The sequence below is a fragment of the Colobus angolensis genome, unplaced genomic scaffold (assembly GCF_000951035.1).
Source record: "Colobus angolensis palliatus isolate OR3802 unplaced genomic scaffold, Cang.pa_1.0 Scaffold165, whole genome shotgun sequence".
NCBI lineage: Eukaryota > Metazoa > Chordata > Mammalia > Primates > Cercopithecidae > Colobus > Colobus angolensis.
The window spans coordinates 288,210-310,562 of NW_012114766.1; the positions used below are offsets into that span (position 1 = coordinate 288,210).

At 44.7% G+C, this 22,353-nt stretch overlaps 1 protein-coding gene across 1 annotated transcript in view; it reads left to right on the forward strand.

Moving 5' to 3' along the window:
* Positions 1-20,386, forward strand: part of FBXO25 (F-box protein 25) — a 65,370-nt gene extending 44,984 nt beyond the window's left edge. Inside the window, exons 6-11 of the mRNA XM_011937534.1 lie at positions 821-914; positions 2,380-2,564; positions 9,399-9,581; positions 14,048-14,191; positions 19,103-19,129; positions 20,053-20,386. Of these exons, the coding sequence (XP_011792924.1) occupies positions 821-914; positions 2,380-2,564; positions 9,399-9,581; positions 14,048-14,191; positions 19,103-19,129; positions 20,053-20,142 (723 nt within the window). The 3' untranslated portion in view covers positions 20,143-20,386. The remainder of the gene's footprint in view (positions 1-820; positions 915-2,379; positions 2,565-9,398; positions 9,582-14,047; positions 14,192-19,102; positions 19,130-20,052) is intronic.
* Positions 20,387-22,353: the final 1,967 nt, after the last annotated feature.

The window sequence follows — 22,353 nt, forward strand, 5'->3', positions numbered from 1 at the left end:
TACAAAAGCTGAAAATAAAAGAATGAAAAGATGTATTAGGCAAAAATAAAAAATAAAGTGGGACAAAAAGCATTAAAGGAAAGCGGCAGCCCACTTTCTTCTGCCGTGATGCACATCAGAGTAGGGGCAGCTGGAAGAGCAGAGCATCCCAGCAGGGCAGGCAGAGCATCCCAGGAGGGCCTTGGTCGTCATTCCCACAGGAGACCTCTGCTTCACAGGTTCTGTCACAGGGATTTGTTACTGTGGCTTCCTAGAACACAAATTCTACAGTATTTTATTTTAATGCAATTTATTTGCTATTTAATAATGAGTTTTTAAATACAAAATGCTATTTAATAATGAGTTTGGTGGTGGTTTTCCTTTTTAATTTCTACATGGAAGGGCTGTTTGATTTTCTGATTGTTCAGCAAACAACTGCGAGTATGGGCTTAGGTTGTGAAAATATTTGTTAGTGTCCAACCATTCATTCTAGCCTCTTTCTGGTATGCCCTTGTGCTACAGAGACTGGAAAGCTAAAAGCTCCGTTTCAGACTCTTGCAGCCTGGGCTCTGGGAGGAGATACGCTTCCACTAAGTAAATGAATGCCTGCAAGACTAGAAGACAGAGTTGCAGGCCGCGGCTGCCTCAGCTCCCTTGTATGAAGGTCTCTTCAGGTTTGCATGGGTAGTGACTGTTTCCTGTACCCGGACTCTGATACAGTGACTTAATTTAGGATGGCATGTTAGAAATCTTCATGCACGTGTGTTATATCGCTGTGGTTTGTAATTCCATATTAAATAGATTTATATATTGCTCAGCTTTTTTTTGTCTTTCCTTTAAGCTATTGCAGCTAATTGCAAAATCCCAGTTAACTTCATTGAGTGGTGTGGCACAAAAGAATTACTTCAACATTTTGGATAAAATCGTTCAGAAGGGTAAGATGATCACTGTATTTTTAATACTCTAAATCTTAATTAGAAATTTGGTGCAGGCCGGGCATGGTGGCTCAAGCCTGTAATCCCAGCACTTTGGGAGGCTGAGGCGGGCGGATTACGAGTTCAGGAGATCGAGACCATCCTGGCTAACACGGTGAAACCCTGTCTCTACTAAAAATACAAGAAAATTAGCCGGGCGTGGTGGCAGGCGCCTGTAGTCCCAGCTACTCAGGAGGCTGAGGCAGGAGAATGGCGTGAACCTGGGGGGGTGGAGCTTGCAGTGAGCCGAGATTGTGCCACTCACTCCAGCCTGGGGCACAGAGCAAGACTCTTTCTCAAAAAAAAAAAAAGAAATTTGCAACGAGATGGGATTTTTCTTTTATCTTTACCTAGTACACATGCTGTCAAAAAGAGTTGTGTAAATAATGTGATAACATCAGAAATACAGGTCATCCCTCTAGTTCCCAGTGTTCTGTTACTGCTGTTTACTTTTTTAAAGTTGCTTTTGCATACAAAGCGATATACTAGGAAAAATAACTAATCCCAGAACTTAAAAAAGCTATTTTACCTTTTCATGGTTTTAGCTAATCACAGTTCATTTTAGATGTATGCTTCCAAAATTAGCAGGATTGTGACTTACTCACTTAGGCATCAGATAAGCCAGTAATTTTCTTTTTAATTAGCTTGCCTTGGTAAGTTACTGGCTGTTAGTAAGTGGAACTTTAAATTTTACACCATGACTTTATACATACATAGGAATATATGACTCTATATTTAAGCCACTTTAAAGTAGCCACTTTATGTTAAGTACAAAAGAAAGTATAAACTGACCATTTTAAAGGCAAAATTGTAGACCCAACTGAAAATTTATCAGATAAAATTTTAAAGTTTTAAAAAATCTCATTATATTTGTGATATCTCAAAAATGATGTCACTTTTCGGTTGCAGTGAAATTACATCTTTTTTATTGTGCTAAAATACACATAACATAAAATTTACCATTTTAGCAGTTTTTAAGCATCCAGTTCAGTGGCGTTAAGTACATGTATATTACTGTGCACCCATCACCACCATTCATCTCCAGAACCTCTTCATTGTCCCAAACTGAAACTCTTGTCTCCTTAAACACTGAGTCCCATTCCTCCTCCCTGCCAGCCCCTGGTAATTATCATTCTACTTTCTGTCTCTATGAATTTGACTACTCTAGGTGCCTCATATAAGTGGAGTTATATATTTGTCCTTTTGTAACTAGCTTATTTCACTTTGCGTAATGTCTTCAGGGTTCATCCATGCTGACTATGTGTCAGAATTTCCGTCCTGTTTTAGACTGAATAATATTCTATTCATGTATAGATCACACGCTGTTTGTTCATCTATCAGTGGACATTTGGGTTGTGAAACCAGATTGTTTTTTAAAGTGTTGCTTAACTGTGTCAATCCATAGTTTTATTTTTATGTATTCCAGTTCTTGATGACCACCACAATCCTCGCTTAATCAAAGATCTTCTGCAAGACCTAAGCTCTACCCTCTGCATTCTGATTAGAGGAGTAGGGAAGTCTGTATTAGTGGGAAACATCAATATTTGGATTTGCCGATTAGAAACTATTCTCGCCTGGCAGCAGCAGCTACAGGATCTTCAGATGACTAAGGTATTAATATCTCGGCATAAGAGTTGTTACACTCTGTTTTTGTATTACAAAAGTTGTTATCTTTTCTAAGCATACATGAAAGACTGCTATAGCTTTTTGAAAGATTTTCTAATGCTTTCATAAGTATTCATTAAATTGTTTTAAAATAGAAAGGGACCAAAGACCCCTAATGGCTTATAATTGCTATTGGAAAGGCAGTGGGAATAGCAGTCATTAAACCAGGCTGATCCTGTGGGTGATTAGATATAAACAAATTTACCTTCATGGGAAATTGAATATTTCAGTTATTAGAATAACATTCAGTAAATTAAGACTAAATTGTATTGCCAGTAATTCTCTATTTATTTAGTTGTTGCTTCTCCCGAGTTAGTTATTTTTTGTCTTCTTCCTTACTGTCTTTTTTGGGGATGTGTTTATAGTTCTTGGCAACAATGAACAAGGCCAAAAGAAGGTGCAAATCACGTCAGTTGTGTTTGATATTTTTTCTTAATTCTGGTAACTAGTTTCAGCAAGAAAAATGTTCACACCATTGCCCCAGGTATTTACATAGTGTTTTATTTAACTCTAGTACTAATAAGAAAAAGAATAAACTGAAGATATATCTTAGTGGTGTGACTTATGTAGCCTTAGTGGTATAAATGATTCTGCAGATTGTACTGGGAGGGTCATAGTTAACCTTTTATCATAGCACCCCAGGTTCCACATAAAGGAATGGTTTTCAAGTGCCCTTCAAATGCCTTAACTTTTGGCTGTTTATTTGCCATCTAAATACGGGACTTACAAAAAGAGTGATGATTGCCTAGTTTTGAGTCTGAAATTATAATTAATAATGTAACATTCAGCGTGGGTAAGAGTTAACCAAGTTTGTTATAAACGTTGGACTCTGTTCAGTTGTCTTGGTGTGACCCTGTAGTCGTTCAGAGCTTTGCACAGGCTGGCTCTTCACTGCCTCTTTTACTGCGTTCCCCATGCATAGGTGAGTTGTACTAAAAGTCCATCTGTAAGACACGCATGGCACGGGCTTGCTGTAGAAGTCCTGACATGAGTGGCCAGGCCACATGGCCAAAGTCCCCTTTCTCCTGATGAGATGGATCCCTGGTAGTGATGTCCAGCGGGTGACCTTCTCGGGGAGAGAATAGGGTGTGTCCTCGTCCATGGTGGGTTTTCATGGTCAGGATCCCAAGGAAGGGGGTGTTTGGGAAAGGCCAGGAAGCAGCCTTTCTGGTCTGGCTGGGAAGTTCCAGGTGGGATTAGTGGCTCTCCATTCTTTGGAGAGAGATGTGGAGCCAGTGGGGAGATGTGGACCAGTGGAGACAACAACAAATCTCCAAGGATTGGGCCACATGTCACCAAGAGGAGAGAAAGGAGAAAGCAAGGGAGAAGCTTGCATCTTTGACTGAGTGGGCCGAGACAGAGCAGGAAGGCACAGCTGTATGCTGAGCTTCCTTCTGGATCTTCTTTCCGTTCATACTACCTGGGAAGAGGCATGGGCTGAGGGATAACAGAAGTGCATGTGGCCCCAGCTTGGCCCACTCAGGGCTGCCCATAGCCAGTGAAGGAAGACACTCTGCTTTTGGCCTGGGATGGTTCCCACAGCCCTGGTAGGCAGAGCACACTCACATGGCAATACCTCTCTGCCTCAGCACAGAAGGATAGGTGTTACCATAGTGCCATTTTGATCAAGTGGGAAAAATAAGGCACAAGAATGAAATTAATGATTAATCTTTGAGGAACAAGAAAGCAATGATAACACAAAGGTGCCAGTTTTCGTCATGTCCACTCAAGTCTTACCATCAAAGACCTTGAACTGGTTTCTTTTGTCTCATTAGTGGTTGCATGCTGCCTGGCATCTCTTCACCTCAGTCTCTGAGTGCTCTCTGAAGCAGGAAGCTTGGCATGTGCCTCTGTGAGGATCTTGGCTTCTGGACCCTTTGCCCTGCTTCCAGCCTCGAGGAGGGTCAGGTTCCTTTGTAGGAGTTGGCCAGAGGAGTTTTACCTCTCTGGGAATGTTACTTGAAACCAGTAGAAAGAGCACTTTACCAACTCAGTTAACTGAGCTGCATTTGTGGATGCCATACTCAGTCAGCCAAATTGGTCTGAGGCTGCTTAAGGTAAAGATCTGGTCTCCTGACCTGCTGGCTGATGCTGAATTGCTACCTCACACTTACTCATGTGAATTTTGAGGTGACTCGAGCAGATGGGGTTAGAACAGAGCAGCTGAGAGCCTTCCCGGATCCCTGACAGTGGAAGTCCAAGCACACCGCCTGAAGTTCCGCCATGTCAGCCTCACAGGATACAGGGACCAGCTTTCTCCAGTGAGCTGACAGTCGTCTTTGTCTTCTAGATTATCCCAACAAGAAATACCTTGTCACCTCTGGCCAGGCGCAGTGGCTCACACCTGTAATCCCAGCCACTCTGGGAGGCCAAGGCGGGTGGATCGCCTGAGGTCAGGAGTTGGAGACCAGCCTGGCCAACGTGGTGAAACCCTGTCTTTACTAAAAATACAAAAAGTAGCCGGGTGTGGTGGCAGGCACCTGTAGTCCCAGCTACTTGGGAGGCTGAGGCAGGAGAATTGCTTGAACCTGGGAGGTGGAGGTTGCAGTGAGCCGAGATCGTGCCATTGCACTCCAGCGTGGGCAACGAGAGTGAAACTCCGTCTCAAAAAAGAAATACCTCGACACCCCTTAAATCTAAATTCTCTTAGTCCCAAAAGTAAGCAGAAATTTAGTATATATTATGTTAAAAAGTTCCTAAGAACATCAGAAATTTTTTTCTTGAAAAACAAATACACTTTGCGTTTAAGCTGCATTTGAAGATATGGCAGTGCTGATGAATTGGAAGTGCTTTCATGCGCACATCTCTGTGACTCAGTCAGAGTGGACACACAGGTTCACATGCTTCCTCACCCAGTCAGCACTTCCTGGATGCCGCCATGTGCTTGCTAGGCCCATCGGAGGTGGGACACGTGGATCAGCAGGTGTGGCCTTTAGCGTGGGGCATCCGAGGGCCCAGGGAGATGAGCCCACGATGAGTCACAGAACTCAGTGGGTTATAACAGATATGCACACAGGGCTGTTGACATTACATTGGTTCACTAGCGATGTGATGTTTTAGGTGGAGCTTGAAGAATGGGCCGGGTGCGGTGGCTCACACCAGTAGTCCCAGAACTTTGGGAGGCCAAGGCGGGCGGATCACAAGGTCAGGAGATAAGAGACCATCCTGGCTAACACAGTGAAACCCGGTCTCTACTAAAAATAGAAAAAATTAGCCAGGCGTAGTGGCGGGCACCTGTAGTCCGAGCTACTTGGGAGGCTGAGGCAGGAGAATCGCTTGAACCCAGAAGGCGGAGGTTGCAGTGAATGGAGATCACACCACTGCACTCCAGCCTGGGCGACAGAGCGAGACTACATCTCAAAAAAAAAAAAAAAAAAAAAGAATGAGGGGAAAGTGTCCAGGTGGTGGCCTGTTGGTCAGTGCTTAACAACTGGCTCTCCAGGGGCAAGAGGTTTGATTTGTAGCATTTGTCACTTTCCCACTATGACTGACTTCAAGCCACCAACGAAAAGTAAACTGGCTAACAAAATTCCCAGAAGTTGCAGAGTTGACTCCTGTGAGAAGGTATGGGAACTTCTGCATCTAGGCGCTGATAGAGTGTGGTATGCCAAATGTGTGTACTGCTTGGAAGAAGGTGCAGGGTATTAGGATCAGATTCAGGGCTTTATGGGCATTGCAGAGTGTTTGCTGCTCTCTGCCAAGGGTCATTGAAAGGTCCATGTTTAGAGGTACCCCTTCAGTGCCAGGCAGAGACCAGCCAGGTTGGAGGGAAGCAAACCCTCATTGCATTCATGAGGAATGACAGTTAAATGGGAAGGATGAACTTGGGGATACTTTAGCAAAAGACTAGACTGGTGACTTTGAAGTGGGTGCGAGGGAAAGAAGAATTGAGGGAGACTTCAGTTACTCACCACGTAGTGAGAGGATGGACCTCCCATGAGGAAGGGCAGAGCAGTTGGGAACACGGACTTGGGACCAGGCAGACTGGGCTTGAGGCTGGACCCTGATCGAAGCTAGACCCCAATCTTGGGCAAGCCAGTCAACTCATCTGTATCTCTTGTTTTTTTTCTGTGTAAAATAGAATGATAATAGCAACGCAAGTTCCTGTTAGCAGAAGTGCTTCCACAGAGAAATGGGAATCATTAACAGTCGCATGCAATAGCTGAGACTATCCTAAAGCAAGAGAAGCAGATAGCAGCATCGTTTCTTCCTTCCATTGCGGTGTAGGTGTGAGAGATTTCATAATGGCAGAGAGCATGTAGCTAACCAGTGGAGGAGGTGTGGCAAAAAACGCAGCAGGATTTCTGATATGTTCAGCAAGACTTTTGTGCCTTGTCACATTTCGAGATTTCGTTTGGATGAGAAGTGCTGGCATTTCTGCTACACCCTCTTGTTATAGCCATTAACAGGGCTGTAAAACCGGACTCTGCCAGAAATCCCAAATGCCAAGTTGTCACACCTGACTCTATAACCCTACTAATCCAGGATTTTTTTTCTTTGTACTACCTTCATACCACCACTTCATACTCCCTTTAAACTTTGTAATTTTAGCAGCAGAATATTTGTAAACTCCTGTCTGCTACAGAAATTTTTCTCAATAGGAATTAGAATGAAGCACCTGGAAGACATAATTCTTGTGAGAGTGTTAGACTTTTAGTTGGGGGTTAATTTACATGCACGTTATCGTTTTGTTTTGTTTTTGTTTTTGAGATAGGGTCTTGCTCTGTCGCCCAGGCTGGAGGGCAGTGGTTCAGTCATAGCTCACTGCAGGCTTTAACTACTGGGCTCAGGTGATCCTCCCACCTCAGCCTCCTGGGTTGCTGGGATTATAGGTGTGAGCCACCCAGCCTGGCCATTTTCTCTTTTCTGTGTGCTCTCTGCCATATGCTAGACAATAAAGATGGAAGGATGGGCTAAGACTTGAGTCAAATGTGTCAGACTCATCAGTAATGAACAAAGAAGTTTGCTGAGAGCCTGCGGGCACCATGCTGGCTCCTGGAGAAGTGATGTCTCTTGCACTGTGCAGCTCCATAGCCTACAACAGGGTGCAGTGGTGCAGTCCATGAAAGCTTCATGATTATGTCCAGAAGGTTAGAGCACTTCACAAACTGTCAAGCAGTGTTGAGGCCCCACTCGTGTCTGGCAGATGCATAGTGTGCTTGATGAGGTGAAGGCGGCTTGGAGTGCATCACTGGCGGTCCATCCTCGTGCTGCCCACTGGGATGTACAAGAAGCGCCCTGCAGCAGTTTCCATTCTGAAGTCCTAGGAAGTTGCTTCCATCGCGAGGGCATTATAGGGGAGCAGGAGAAGAAAATGGGGTGTCAAGGCACGGGTGCCCCAGTCACCTCTCCCTACACTCCACTGTCCACAGAGGTCAGGCAATTTCAAGAACCAAACTCATGGAATTAGCTCATTCTAGCCAAAAATAGATGGTCACTGTGCTTTGTGTGCAGCAGGACTATAGAAGGGCACGACACATCAGAAGGAGGCCAGCTCTCCCTGTGGCCAAGTACATATATCAACCTATTTGGAACAAAAGAAAAATACAAATCAGAAGTTTGCGGGTGAGCAGACTGAGGTCAGGAACCGAGGCGGGACCAGGTAGCCTCTGTCCCGCCCAAACAAACAGCCAGAACCCCACTGTCAGGAAGAGGTGCTTCTAGTGAGAATGAAGGGAATCATTTAGATACAACTGAGGCCTGAAAAGTCTGAAACAGTATGAGCTCAATCCATGGCTTTCTCAGGTCAGCCTCAGAGCAGAGTTTAATTTTTGAACTGATTGAGCCCACTTCTTGGGGCCAGGGACAGCCACCCTTCCTCACCTGGCGCGTGCACACACGTGTGTCTTCTGAGGGCAGATGCGTTGCATTTACTCTGGTGTGGGGGGGGACAAACCATTACAAAATGGTTTGTAAACTTGAAGTCATAGAAATGTAAAGCTGGAAGGTTGGGGGATGTTGGACGGAGGGTGAAAGGTTTCTGTGGTGCAGGAGGAGTCCGCTCTGGAGGTTGTCTACACAGCATGATGACTGCAGTTAATAATTACACATCCTTCACTTCAGATTTGCTAAGAGTAGATCTTAAATGTTCTCACCACAAAAATAAAAGGATTATGACTTGAGGTGATGGACAGCGAGCTGGGCTATGGCCACTGGTTCATAACGCGTACAAGCACAGAACACCACGTGCTGCCAGTATAGACAGATTCCATTTATCACTTACACCTCAATAAAGAAAAAAAACCCACAAAGCTAGAAGGGGCTTTGCAGATGATGTGGTCAGCCTCCCTCATCACTGGGGTGACCAGCTGTGACCCATCAAGGCCTAGGGGCTGTCCAGGCCACCCAGACAGTGGTGTGGCGCAGGCCCTGCCCCCTGCTGGTGATGGGTGTCATGTTGCCCTCGTGGTGCGTTGGACTCATCTGGGCAGCAGTGCCACATCTGCAGACCCTGCTCTTCTCCAGGTGTGTCTCGATGCCATAGAGGAGTACTGACCTCCTGATGCTGATAGACACCTGGCGCATGGGGAGGTGCAGCAGTAGGGCCTCACCCAGGAACAGCCTGGTTCTGTCCTGCTGTGCAGCCCTCCCTTGCCCTCCTCCTCCAGCCCTCCCCAGGGTGGTGGATGCAGGCCCCTTGATGCCTTGCAATGCATGACCTGGAGAGCTGCTTTTGTGTTGCCATGTTTTGAAGCATTCATTCTAGCTTGACTCTTCAGTTACTGTGTGAACAAACACTGGCCATCTTCTCAGTGAGATGCTGTTGTGTTTTCCTTTCAGCACGTGAACAATGGCCTCACCCTCAGTGACCTTCCTCTGCACATGCTGAACAACATCTTCTACCGGTTCTCAGACGGATGGGACATCATCACCTTAGGCCAGGTGACCCCCACGCTGTATATGCTCAGTGAAGACAGACAGCTGTGGAAGAAGCTGTGTCAGTACCATTTTGCTGAAAAGCAGGTGAGTGGGATGCAGCAGTGTCCCCTCAGGCTGGGAGTTTAGTAGACTCTGCCTAGGGGCCATACCGTATAAACTCACCTGAAGAGAAAGAATGGCTGAGTGTTTCCCACTTTGAAAGAACCAGGAACAATCAAAGAACCAGGAACAATCAGAATTTATTGAGATTGCTGTGGTTTCTCTCCTATAGAATGTAAGGTTTATTTTTCCTGTTGAAAAAGAACCATGATTCTAAAATAACCCAAAACTGAACAGCAAAGCATGAGCTGAGTTCTTTTCTCTCCTGCTGATAACGAGGTGCGTAGAGTCCCTGGCTCGCTGCCTTTTCTCCTGATGTGATGAATCAGATTCCAGTTCTGCTTTTGGCCTAGCTGCACATCTTTGAAAAGTCAGGCACCCTCTGTGTGCCTCAGTGCTCTCAGCACTTGGTAGATGGCACTCCTGAGTGTCCACAGCACGCCCCGCCACTGCCTTTTGCCTGCTGCACTTGGGATTGCCCGTGGGGCAACATAAGGTGTGTTCTGCTGTCAGTGCTCGAGGCCTTTCCAGGGTGGTCTGCTCATTCCTCATCCACGATGAGACCCTGTGGTCCCTGTTCCTGGGCCTCTGCAGAAACTGGGGGTTCCCCTCATCACCCCACAGATGTCCAAGGCACCTGCTCTGCCCGGGGCTGGGCGCAGCCAGGGAAGGCAGGTGGCTGGAGGGAGGCGCGTTGTGCTCCTCATGGGGTGGGATTGGAACTGTGGTCAGCACTGTGAAGACCTAGGATGGGACTGGATGCCTTTCATGAGGAGCACAGTCTACCCTTGGAGTGCAGGGCAGCGGACAGGGCCTAGGCAGAGAGCAAGACCCTACCATGGGGAGGGTGCTGTGTGTGTGAGTGGTGGATGGTGAGGAAGCACAGCAGAGGCCAAGCCACATGAAGAATCTTTGTCTGTGTCCTGTGAGCTCAGGGGAGCCAGCAAAGCACATGGAATTGCAGCTTTCAGGAGAGCTTCTGTTCTTGTTTGAGGACTAGGCTGGAGTGGATATAAGAGGATCCATCAGGATCCTGCCTCAGGAAAATAAGAGTTATGGGCAAGGAAGTGCACGAGGGCAACAGGGAAGACATCAGAAGATGACCCTGAGGGATGGGATGGGGGCTCCCACAGGAAGGGGCTGGCCTGGACGCAGGCCTTATGGAGTGTGTCTGAGAGGTGTGTGGAGCAAGGGCCTGGACAGATGCATATGGAGAGGACAGGAAGCAATGGGATCAGCCTGAGCAGGGCCTGAGGGCACCAACCCCAATGCTGAGTGATAGATGAGGTGCCTCAGAACCTGGGGGGAGCTGGACCCTCAAAGGTGTGGACAGAGAGATCAATAGGACAAAGAAAAGCCTGTGAGATTTAGCTGAGCAGAGGTTATGGATACCTTGGGGAGAACTGTCTCAAGTGGAGATGTTCGAGAGAAGCAAAAGAATTCCAATATTAATTTGAGTAGGAGAACAGTGGATTGAATTTTAAGTCAGCACTGGGCATGGGGGAGGGGATGGATAGACTTTTGTGGGGAGGACTTAGATCCTAGGAAAAGAGGTAAATGCAGGTCATCTGGGATGAGCCCTCTGCCTCCCAGTTTGCCCTGGGACACTCCCTATCATGTGCAGGCCCGAGCTGTTCCCAAAAGGCGTTAATGAGAGTGCCTGGCAGGTGTTTATACATCTAGACCCTAAACATGCTTAAGGATGTCTTTTGGCCATTTCTGTGGTCATTGCCATTCTTAAAAGAGTTGCTTTAAATAAGTTAAATGTCTGTTCTGCACTGATATCCTAGAATAGTTAAGTTGCAATTAGCACCTGCAGGTGCATCTCATTTGTACACATTTTCTTATCTGAATCATAAAAACACAGCATCAGAAAATAATGATCTGTTCTTCAGGCGTCAGTAACTAACATTAAGGCCCTGAAAAAAACAAAGCGTATTAGAAAGAGCTTTTAGGAGAAAGCATAGATAAGGAGGCATCCTCAAAGTAAAACTAGATACCTGAGAAAGCTGGACTGGTTCAAGAGAGTATGGAAGGAAAGTCAGCTGAATGCTCTTGACTGAAGCGTCTGGTGGGATGTTGCATTTGAGTTCAGAAAAATCACAGATCATTATTTAGGAGAAAAACCATGGGAGGGGATTCTCCCCATGAACACTGGTATAGCACAGAATTCGTAAGAAGTAGAAATGAGACAACAAATGGTTGTTTTCAGTCTCTGGGAACTAATGTTTTAACAGTGCCTGCCTAGAGGACACAGAAATTAATACTAAATACAAACAGGCTGATAACTACTACTTTTTATTTTGCAAGTAGTCTTCTTTTCAAATTTTATTAGAAACAGGATCTCCTCATTGACTCCATGATAATTTCCAGAGTCCTCAAAAGCCATGACTAAAGTATGAGTATGTTATACAAGTGATTGTTTTTAGCTATGAAAAGTAAAACATGCTCATTGCAGCAACAGCCTTAGAGACTAGTACAGTGTTGTGCAAACAAGTTAAAGGCCCCCACCCCAAGGGATCCCTGTTTCTCCATTAGCCCATGCATTTTGTTTCGTTTCAGGCTTTTATGTGCACTCAAACATACACATTAATTTATCTAGCTGTGCACTGGTCATTTTCAAAACTGTAATTGAAAGTCACTCTGTAACACTGATGTTTTTGGTAACACCTTTATTAAGATACCCTCCACTTTATCAGCCATCACTACAGTCAGTGTTAGGATATTGACATCTGTATTAGTCCATTCTCCGCTGCCAATAAAAGACATCCCCAAGACTGGGTAATTTTTAAAGACTCACAGTTCGACATGGCTAGGGAGGCCTCACAATGCTGGTGGAAGGCAAAGGAGGAGCAAAGCCACATCTTACAGGGCGGCAGGCAAGAAAGCGTGTGCAGGGGAACTGCCCTTTATAAAACCATCAGATCTGGTGAGACTTATCCACTATCACAAGAACAGCATGGAAAAGACCTGCCCCCATGGTTCAGTTACCTCCCACCGGCTCCCTCCCACGACACGTGGGAATTATGGGAACTACAGTTCAAGATTTGGCGGGGGACACAGCCAAAACATCAGCATCACCTCAGGAAACAAAAACAAAACCAAACCAAAAAAACCAGTGCCCTTCAGCTACCATTCTCAGCCCTAAGCAACCCCTGATGGACTTCCTGTCTCTGTGTTTCCCTGTTCTGGACGTGTCATATAAGAAGAATCTGTGGCATCTGCTGTCTTGTGACTGGCTTCTTACCCTTTGCATGATGTCCTTATGACTCCATGTTGTAGAATGAATCAGAGCTCCATTCACGATTGAATAATATCCCACTCTCTATATCCACATTTTGTTTATCCATTCATCAGTTGATTGACATTTAGTTTGTTTGATAAAAGTTTGTGGCTTTTACAAATAATGCTGCCATGAACATGTTCGAGTTTGTGTGTAGATGCCTGTTTTCATTTCTCTTGGTTGTAAACCTAGGAGTAGAATGACTGAGTCATATGGTGGATTCTGTTTAACTTTTTGAGGAATTGCCAGATTGTTTTGCCAAGTGGCTGCACCATTTCACATTCCCCCAGCAGTGTGTGAGGTCTCTCGATTCTCCACCCCTCCCCAATGCTTCTCATTATTTCACTTTTTGATTAAAGCCATTCTAGTGGGCATGAAGTCGGTTTCATTCCATTTCCCTGATGCCTGGATTCTGAGCATCTTTTCATGAGGTTATCATCCATTTCTGTGATTTCTTTAGATAAATGTCTTTGCAAGTCCTTTGCCCATTTTTTTAAATTGGGTTATTTGTCTTTTTATTATTGAGTTTTAAGTGTTCTTTATGTATTCTTGATATAAGTCTGTTATCAAATATGTGTATAGCTTATTTTAATAACATATTATGGACATTATTCTGGATTGGAATATTTAAGTCTGTTTAACAGCTGCTTGGTATTCCATTGTACAGGCATAGCATAATTTATTTGATTTGTCACTTACTGATTTAAGCCAAGTGAGTTTAATTTCAAATAATTGTTTTATGTACTACACTGCCTTTGAAAAACAATTTCAGATAGAACTGGAGGCCATTATTCTAGGTAAAATAACTTAGGAATCGAAAACCAAATACCTTATGTTCTCACTTGTAAGTAGGAGCTAAGCCATGGGTACACAAAGGCATTCAGAGCGGTATACTCCACAGTAGAGACTCAGAAGAGGGAAGGGTAGGAGGAGGAGCGATGAAACACTACATGGTGGGTCAGTGCTTACTTCTGCAGTGATGGGAGCATGAAAATCCCACACTTCAGCACCGTACAGTTCATCCATGTGACCAAAACCTACCTGTACCGCTAAAGCTATTGAAGTTAAAAAAAATTAAAAACTAAAATAAAATGAAAAAGTTTTACACCTAATATTATGCTTTGAAAGTCATCTTATGCTGATTCTGAATGGGGTTTTGTTTGTTTAGTTTTGTAGACATTTGATCCTTTCAGAAAAAGGTCATATTGAATGGAAGTTGATGTACTTTGCACTTAAGAAACATTACCCAGCCAAGGAGCAGTACGGAGACACGCTGCATTTCTGTCGGCACTGCAGCATTCTCTTTTGGAAGGTACTGATTTAAATACACTCTTGATTAAAATTTGGTGAAACAAACTAATCACGTATATTCTAAGTGTAAGACTAAAAAGTGGAAAGTACTGTTATAAGTAAGTTAAGGAGATATATTTTACCAAATATTGGGGTAGGGGAATAGATGTTCATTCAACTTGGGCTTAAACCAGAAATGCTGAAAACCAAAACGCTTCTCCTTTTTGCAGAAGTTAGCATGTAGGAGGGCATCGCAGGTGGCTTGCGGCCACTGGCTTTTCCTGGCAGCAGCTCCAGGCTCCCTGCTGACCCCCAGCCTGAGGCTGAAGGCTGGAGTGTGACTCCTCTGCCCATCTGAGGACAAGTGCACCTTCCTCGTTTCCTCAGACTTAGCCCTTGGCCCTTTATGTCCCCACCATCTGTGTAGGGCCAGGACCAGCTTAGGCTTCATTTCTCAAAGCCACATTCTTAGAGAAAAAGCGTCCATAGAGAAGTCCCAGATTTTAAAATCTGCATTTTTCTCATTCATACAATCAGAACTTAACAAGACTATTGTTACTTATCTGCAAGTTTCTTCCCTTCATCCAGTTACTTCCTGTTCTCACCATCCAGACTGTGTGTCTGAAAAGAATGTTTTTCACAGTCAGAGGTAACTGCTTATTTCTTTTTTTTTTTTTCTTTTTTATTTTTTGAGATAGGCTCTCGCTCTGTCACCTGGGCTGGAGTGCAGTGGCATCACCATGGCCCACTGCAGCGTCTACCTCCTGCCTCTTGAGTAACTGGGACTACAGGCAGGTGCTACCATTCCCAACTAATTCACTTCTTTTTTTTGCTTTTTTGAAGCAGTGTCTTGCTCTGACACCCACGCAGTTCTGGGTGCAGTGACGCAGTTATGGCTCACTTCAGCCCCGACTTCTGGGCTCAAGTGATCTTCCCACCTCAGCCTCCTGAGTAGCTGGGACCACAGGGGCGAGCCACCGTGCCCAGCTGATTTTTTTTTTGTTGTTGTCTGTTTTTTGTTTTTTTTGTTAGAGATGGGGTTTCACCGTGTTACCCATGGCTGGTCTCAAAACTCCCAAGCTCAAGCAGTCTGTCTGCCCCAGCTTTCCAAAGTGCTGGGATTACAGGCATAAGCCATGGCACCCAGCTATTATCCACTTCTTTCTTAACATGTTAATATTATTTCACCCTGGAGTATGTTTCCATGGTCTGCCTTGCATTTGAACATGTTTGATGTTGTGAGATTTCACCATGGGGGAATAAAAGTGTTGAAACTAGGCAGAAGCTGGTCCTGGAGTGACCCTGCTGAGCTGCTGGCTGCTCTGTGGAGGGAACCCCCTGACTGTCCCTGGTCTAGATGAGTCCTGCCTCTTGCAGGAGTGGGCTGTCTCTGCCTCTTGCCTTCTCTAGGTCTAGGGAGATGAGGCTTTTGCCTGATAGACACCGTAACCTGTTGTGATTTTACCTTTGCTTTACGTTTATCTAAATTTGTTATCAGACAGGTCATAAGGCAAGCTCTAGGCTGTTGGAAAGAGACAACTGCTTTTTCATTTCAAATTACATTTATTCTAAGTGTGGCTTTAAAAATTAACCCATGATTGAGCAAAGAATGTAAAGATGTGTTTTTCTTGTATTATTTTAATAGTTTTATTTGGTATCTCAAAGGTAAACAGCATCATACATGAATATGAGATTTTATTTCTGATTTATTATTTTATATTTTGGTATGACTTCTCTCCTGAAATTAAAAAGATGCAAGTTGTGTTATGTGTTTCTGCAGTAGTACAACTGTCTTGTAGAATATTATCCCTCAAGAGCAGGGAACATCTTGATTCCAGTTTATTCTCAACTTGGTGAGGTCAACGAATCAGTTCATCAGTAAGATTAGGTTATACAGGAGAGAGCCCTCATTCTATTCTTTTCTCCCCAGTTATACCGCACAAAAAGCGCAATATGGGGGTGAGTTGTCTGCAGTAGAAGCCACAGGCAGATGCTTGTGGACTGAAGGAAAGCGGTCAACTGAGTGAAGTCCAGGTTCTCACCCAGCTTTGACACCTGACCCTGGAGGGAACAGGGCCCCCTTCTGTGTAGTTCCTTCTAGGACTGACACTTGTTCTTCTCTGAAATATTAAGACTGAAAACATGTGGCTGTGTCTTCAGTCACAGAGTAAGAGTGGACACAATCCTGTAATTTGTAAGTTAAGTGAGTGCTTCTCCTAAGAGTTACTTTTCTTTTTTCTCCTGAGCAGATTGTTTTGTACTATAGAACTATTAAAAGCAACGATATTTTTATGGGGGAAGATACCATTCACAGAAGGGGTTTCAGTTTTGTATGTGATAGTGTTTTTCTTAGAACAACATTTATGAATATTGGAGCTCTCCCCGTCTGCTAAGCAACTAACAAAGAAAAACACTCTTTCGCTTCTACATTGTTGGGCCGTACAGACCAACCTCCCTTATCTGAAATGCCTGGGACTTGAAGGGTGTCAGATTTCAGATTTTTTTCATTTGTTTCATTTACACAGAGCTTGAAGATAATTTCATACAATGTTTTAGTAACTTTATGTACTTGTTAATGTGCAGTTTTCCACTGTGGCATCATGTCAGTGCTCAAAAGTTTTGGATTTTGGAGCATCTCAGATTTTTGGATTACAGGTGTTCCATGTATATAAGGATATGTTGCCTTAGTTTCCTGAAATATGTAAGTTCTGATTTTTTAAAATTGAGAGATGGTGTAGCCTTCCAAAAGAATTCGCTTTGCCATTCTTGTCTTTAGTGAACATTATCATACTTGATCAAGTCATGGAAATTGAGAACAAGTCTCTCCTAGCAAAGACAGCTGCCCATCTCAGTTCTGGGAGGTTCATGTCTTGCCCCTGGAGGCTGTGATGTCCACTTCACTGCAGCTACAGTGAGTGGCCCCATCACAGCTTCTCCCACTGAGTATCATTCTAGAAGGCAGTCCATGGTTTTAGTTCTGAATCCATGCATGGAAGTATTCAAAAAGAGCCATCCCTCCTAATTTAACCCCTGAAGGTGTCAGGTACTTCTTGCCCTGTCTCCCGTCTGCTCCATCAATGTGGCTAAGTGGAGGTGAGTGGCCTGGTGGGCCAAACCCAGATTGGAGTCAGGCAGACCTGGACCTGCCTCCAGGGTCTCCTGAGCTTGCTGCCCTCCCAGGGTCTTGGTTTGATGCCATGACCTGTCACACAGAGGAGCTGTGACTGTCCAACAGTCCTGCACCTGGAAACCTGGCACATAGCTGGTACTCAGAAAATGGCACTTAGGGTTAGGGTTACTGCTTGTTTTTTGTTTGTTTAGCATCCCAGGAGTTTGTGTTGACTGAGAAACTCAAGTAATATCAAAGCTAGTGAGAAAATGAGACTGGGTGTTGGTGACTGTAAATTCTTACCTGGCCCTGGGACTTGGTCATGAGCCGACACCATGGTGCATCTGTCTCAGGTCGGCATCTGGTGTTTTATCATTTCCCACAGTACATAAGCTTGGAGCTCGGCAGTCAGCAGTGTTGTGGAGCTGCTTCATCTGCTCCCAAGCTGGTTTCCCATCTGTTCTGGCTCTGCTATTATTGGAGTTCTTTTTTAACTTTTCTACCTGCCTTAGTCAGCCTTTCACACAGTCTGTAAAAATTGGGCTGAGTTCAGCTCTGGAGCCAAAGACTGACTTCGATGGCCCTGGGAGGGTACACTGGTGCACCCTGCACTCAGGGTCGCTGAGAGGGGTGGCGTTATCTCCTGGCTGTACAAAACCTCAGTTAAAAACTGTAGACTTCGCCACTGCACTCCAGTCTGGGCGACAGAACGAGACTCTGTCTCAAAAAAAAACAAAAAAAACTGTAGACTTGGCCGGGCGCGGTGGCTCAAGCCTGTAATCCCAGCACTTTGGGAGGCCAAGACGGGCGGATCATGAGGTCAGGAGATGGAGACCATCCTGGCTAACACGGTGAAACCCCGTCTCTACTAAAAAATACAAAAAACTAGCCGGGTGAGGTGGCGGGCGCCTATAGTCCCAGCTACTCAGGAGGCTGAGGCAGGAGAATGGTGTGAACCCGGGAGGCGGAGCTTGCAGTGAGCTGAGACCTGGCCATTGCACTCCAGCCTGGGCAACAGAGCGAGACTCCGTCTCAAAAAAAAAAAAAACTGTAGACTTGTCGGCTGGGTCAGGGAAGCCAGGATGAGCGTTTGGCATTTTTATGTCCTGTTTTTTCTTGGTGTATCAGTTGCCAGAATAGAGGTCTGGACACCAGGCATTCACCCCACAGGCCTGTGTGGACATCAGGAGCAAAGTTGGAGCCAGAATCTAAAATGAGGTCTCCATGGTCTGGTGGTTCTGGTCTTGCGGGGGAACCACTTTGCTGGTGCGGCCTGAACCAGCAGGGGAGGACAGCACAGGAGGTCAGCAGCTGAGGCTTGGGTTTGTGTTGGAAAGTGGCATCCACTGGTCTAAAGAAACAAGTGTCAGAGGTGGGGGCTGGCTTAAAGTGTGGAATTGACTTAATGTGCATTATTTAGCACAGAGCAGACCCTTTGCACATTAAATAACAGAACTTTCCCCCAAAAAACTTATAAAATTTTAATATAAACTGCACATGGAAATAGCATCTCTTTTTCAGTGAATAATTTTGAAGGTTATTTAGCACGGCAGCCTCATTAGTTGCCAATTTGAAAGACTTAAAGATATGTTGTCTTAAGACTGTCTTCAAGTACTTTGGGAATTTGGGTTATCTGATGATGCCTTGTTTGCTTGCTTTAAATAACCTTGTACTGTCTAAATTCAGTTACCTGATGTTTTTAGTTATTTTCGTTAATAATATGAATCAAACCTGAATTCCTACAGTCTGGCTCTTTCTAATCTTTTTCTTTTTTTCCCTGCCTTCACTGCATTCCTTCCTGATTCTTTCTTCACGATCTCAAAGGACTACCACCTTGCTTTACTATTCAAGGTACTTCCCTGTCTTGCCACACATCCCGTGTTCGGGATGAAAATGTTGCATTGTGCTGCATCTCGTGCATGTCATCCTGGTCACTGCCCAGCTCGATTCCAGCTCTCGCTGACTTGAGCTTTCTCAGGACCCTGAGCAGGGCTGAGTGGCCACTTTGGTCACCTCAGCAAGGACGAGAGTGTTTATGAAATATTTCGCAGAACAACACGAGTGCTGAGGGTGGGTGCTAGACGTGCCCATAAACACTTCACCACACAGCACCTGGATTGGCAGCACCCAAGGCCTCTGGTCCCATCTACGTACGTTCCTCCTAAGATTCTGCCAGCCTTCATTCACAAAATTAATTTTTTTTTCGTCGCTTCTGATATTAAATAAAATTCTGGATCCTTAGGTATGTGAGCATGGCCAGCTCCCTTGGAGCAAGCAGGAGCCTCAGGGGCTGAGGCCGTGTGTCCCCACGCTCATGTCCTGTGCAGGGAGCCCAGGCTGATTGAGGGATGAATGGTGGGTGGAGGGAACCCTGTGCACCAAAGTGCACCAGGAACAGGACAGGACAAAGGAATGGCTGGGACCAGAGGACAGAAAGTCCCCAGTGGTTTCTTCTGTGGCCTTGTAGATTCCCGGGCAATGCAGGGTGGTGTCAGCAGCTGGCTCCTCTGACTCAGTACCAGATTCGGCACTGGAAGGCTGACCTGGGGCCACCGTCTCCTGCCCTACCTGAGCAGGAGTTCCATGGAAAACCTCTGCGTAGAATCGGCTGCGGCTGCCCTTGTGTTGATCATTCTCATCCAAGTTCTCTCTCATGTACCTCTGAGGTGGGGCCCAGGGTCCATGTCAATAAGCAGCTGACGACCCCCCAACCACCATCACTAGAGTGTGGCTGGTGGTGGGCCCCCTCCTAACCATCTCCCACCTCCCCACAGGACTCAGGACACCCCTGCACGGCGGCTGACCCCGACAGCTGCTTCACGCCTGTGTCTCCGCAGCACTTCATCGACCTCTTCAAGTTTTAAGAGTTGCCCCTGCCATCCCTGTTGGAGATTGTGCATCATGCTGTCTGTGCAGGGCTCGTAGTGAGTGTTCTGTGAGGTGGGTGGAGGCTCCTGGGAGGCCCCTGCTTCCAGAAAGCCTGGGAAGAACTGCCTTTCTGCACAGGGGGTGCATGGTTGCATTTTCATCATTGAGGGTCAGAGGCCAAGGAAATCATTTCTACTTTAAAAACTCTTCTAAGCATATTAAAATGTGAAATTTTGCTTATTATATATATATAGTTCAAAAATGTTTCAGGTGGTCAGCTCCACATTCTTTGTTAACCTGACACTAACGGCCAATAATATGCTTCTTAACTGTCAAATTACAGTTTCCCAATTTTATACTAATTGGGGGTGGGTGACAAAACAGTTGATCCTTGTAAATACATTGTACAGAATATTTATTTTTTCTCAAAATGCATTTTAACTACTACATTGGCTGTGCCCAGATGAGTCCTCTTTGAATAGAAAGTGAGTGAACCCAGGGCAACGATAGCCATTCTTGTCTTAGGGCTTATGGATCGGGGTATGAATTGTGCACACAGAGCCCAACAACGGGCAGTGGACTCTGTGGTCCTAAGGCATCCAGCACAGATTCTGGCAAGGGTACGCCTGCTGGGGGTGTGGGCTGGTCTGTGCATAATCCCAGACTGTGATGGCAACAGCCCAGTGCAGTCTGAACTTCAGTCGTGTTGAAACTACTTTAATAGACAAAAGTAGTAAATCATGTTTATCTATTGATACAAACTTCATCAGTTTTGCATCCTACTGAGAAATGTTGTTAGTGATTTTGATATTTAAATCCTTAAAAGATTGCTTTGTTTTTAAAATAACGCATGTCCGTTTTAGAAAATTAGAAAATCAGTCCCACCACCCAAAGATTATTGTGCATGCTGAAAAGAATATGAAAAATCCCCTCAGCAGGCATAGGATAGAAATGCATTGTTGTGTATTTCCATTTTCGAATAGGGTCAAGGTGTATTTCCATTTTCGAATAGGGTCAAGGAACCCAAGCAAATCATTTCTACTTTTTTTTTCCTCTAAGCATAATAAAATTATACTTTTATAGCTTTAAAAATAGGACTAAAAAAAGATTCTGGATTTTTCAGCCCCACTTCTGTGAACTGACACAAATGGCCAAGAATGCATTTATTTGTCAAATTATAGTTTCTCCTGAGGCGATGCAAATACCTGGGGCCTCCATGAATATATGTTAGTTTTTCATAAAACCATAAATGTCCTGTATCCCACTGTTATTTCACAACCCCTCCACCCCACCTTTTTTAAAAACATAGAACCATATCCTAAATGTTATTTGGAAACTTGGTTTTTATTTGCTCTGTAGAATCACCCAGATGGAACAGGCTTTATCATCACAGCATCCTGGGGTTCCCGAGTGTCTCGCTGTTAGCATCAATAACTGATCAGCATCATCACACATAACAATGTGGCTGTCTCCTTACAGTAAACTAGTAGTCAACATCATGAGTCAAACATATTTTAAGGCTTTTAAATGTATTTCTAGATTGTTTATGAAAAAGACATTTTTTGGAGTTTTTGAGACAGGATGTCGCTCTGTCATCCAGGCTGGAGTGCAGTGGTATGATCTCCGCTCACTGCAACCTCTGTCCCCCAGGCTCAAGTGATCCTCCCACCTCAGCCTCCCAAGTAGTCAGGACCACAGACATATACCACCATGCTCAGCTGTTTTTTTGTATTTTTAGTAGAGATGGGGTTTCACCATGTTGCCCAGGCTGGTCTCAAACTCCCGAGCTCAAGCAGTCCACCTGCCTCAGCTTCCCAAAGTGCTGGGATTACAGGCATGAGCCACCACGTCCAGCTGAAAAAAGAAATTGTTTTAATCTAGGAAAGGGAGTAAGTACATGGAGTTTCCATTATCCCTGAAGCACAGGTATTTCTTTTTCTGTTGGTGCTGTTTTAATAAGTGAAGAATTTGATGTATGATAAATGGTGAGCTTCAGTATTTCCATATATTTATTGTCCATTTGCTTTTCTTGTTTTTGGTAAATTACTTAATGTGTTATTTGCCTGTTTTTTGTGGGGGGGATGTTAGTCTTTTTTATATTAGTTTCTTCTTAAAAGGAAACTATCCTTTTGAAGTTGTGGTTCTTTCCCCTAATTTGTTATATACTGTTACTGTCATTTGATTGTTAGACATTATAACAGTTCTCG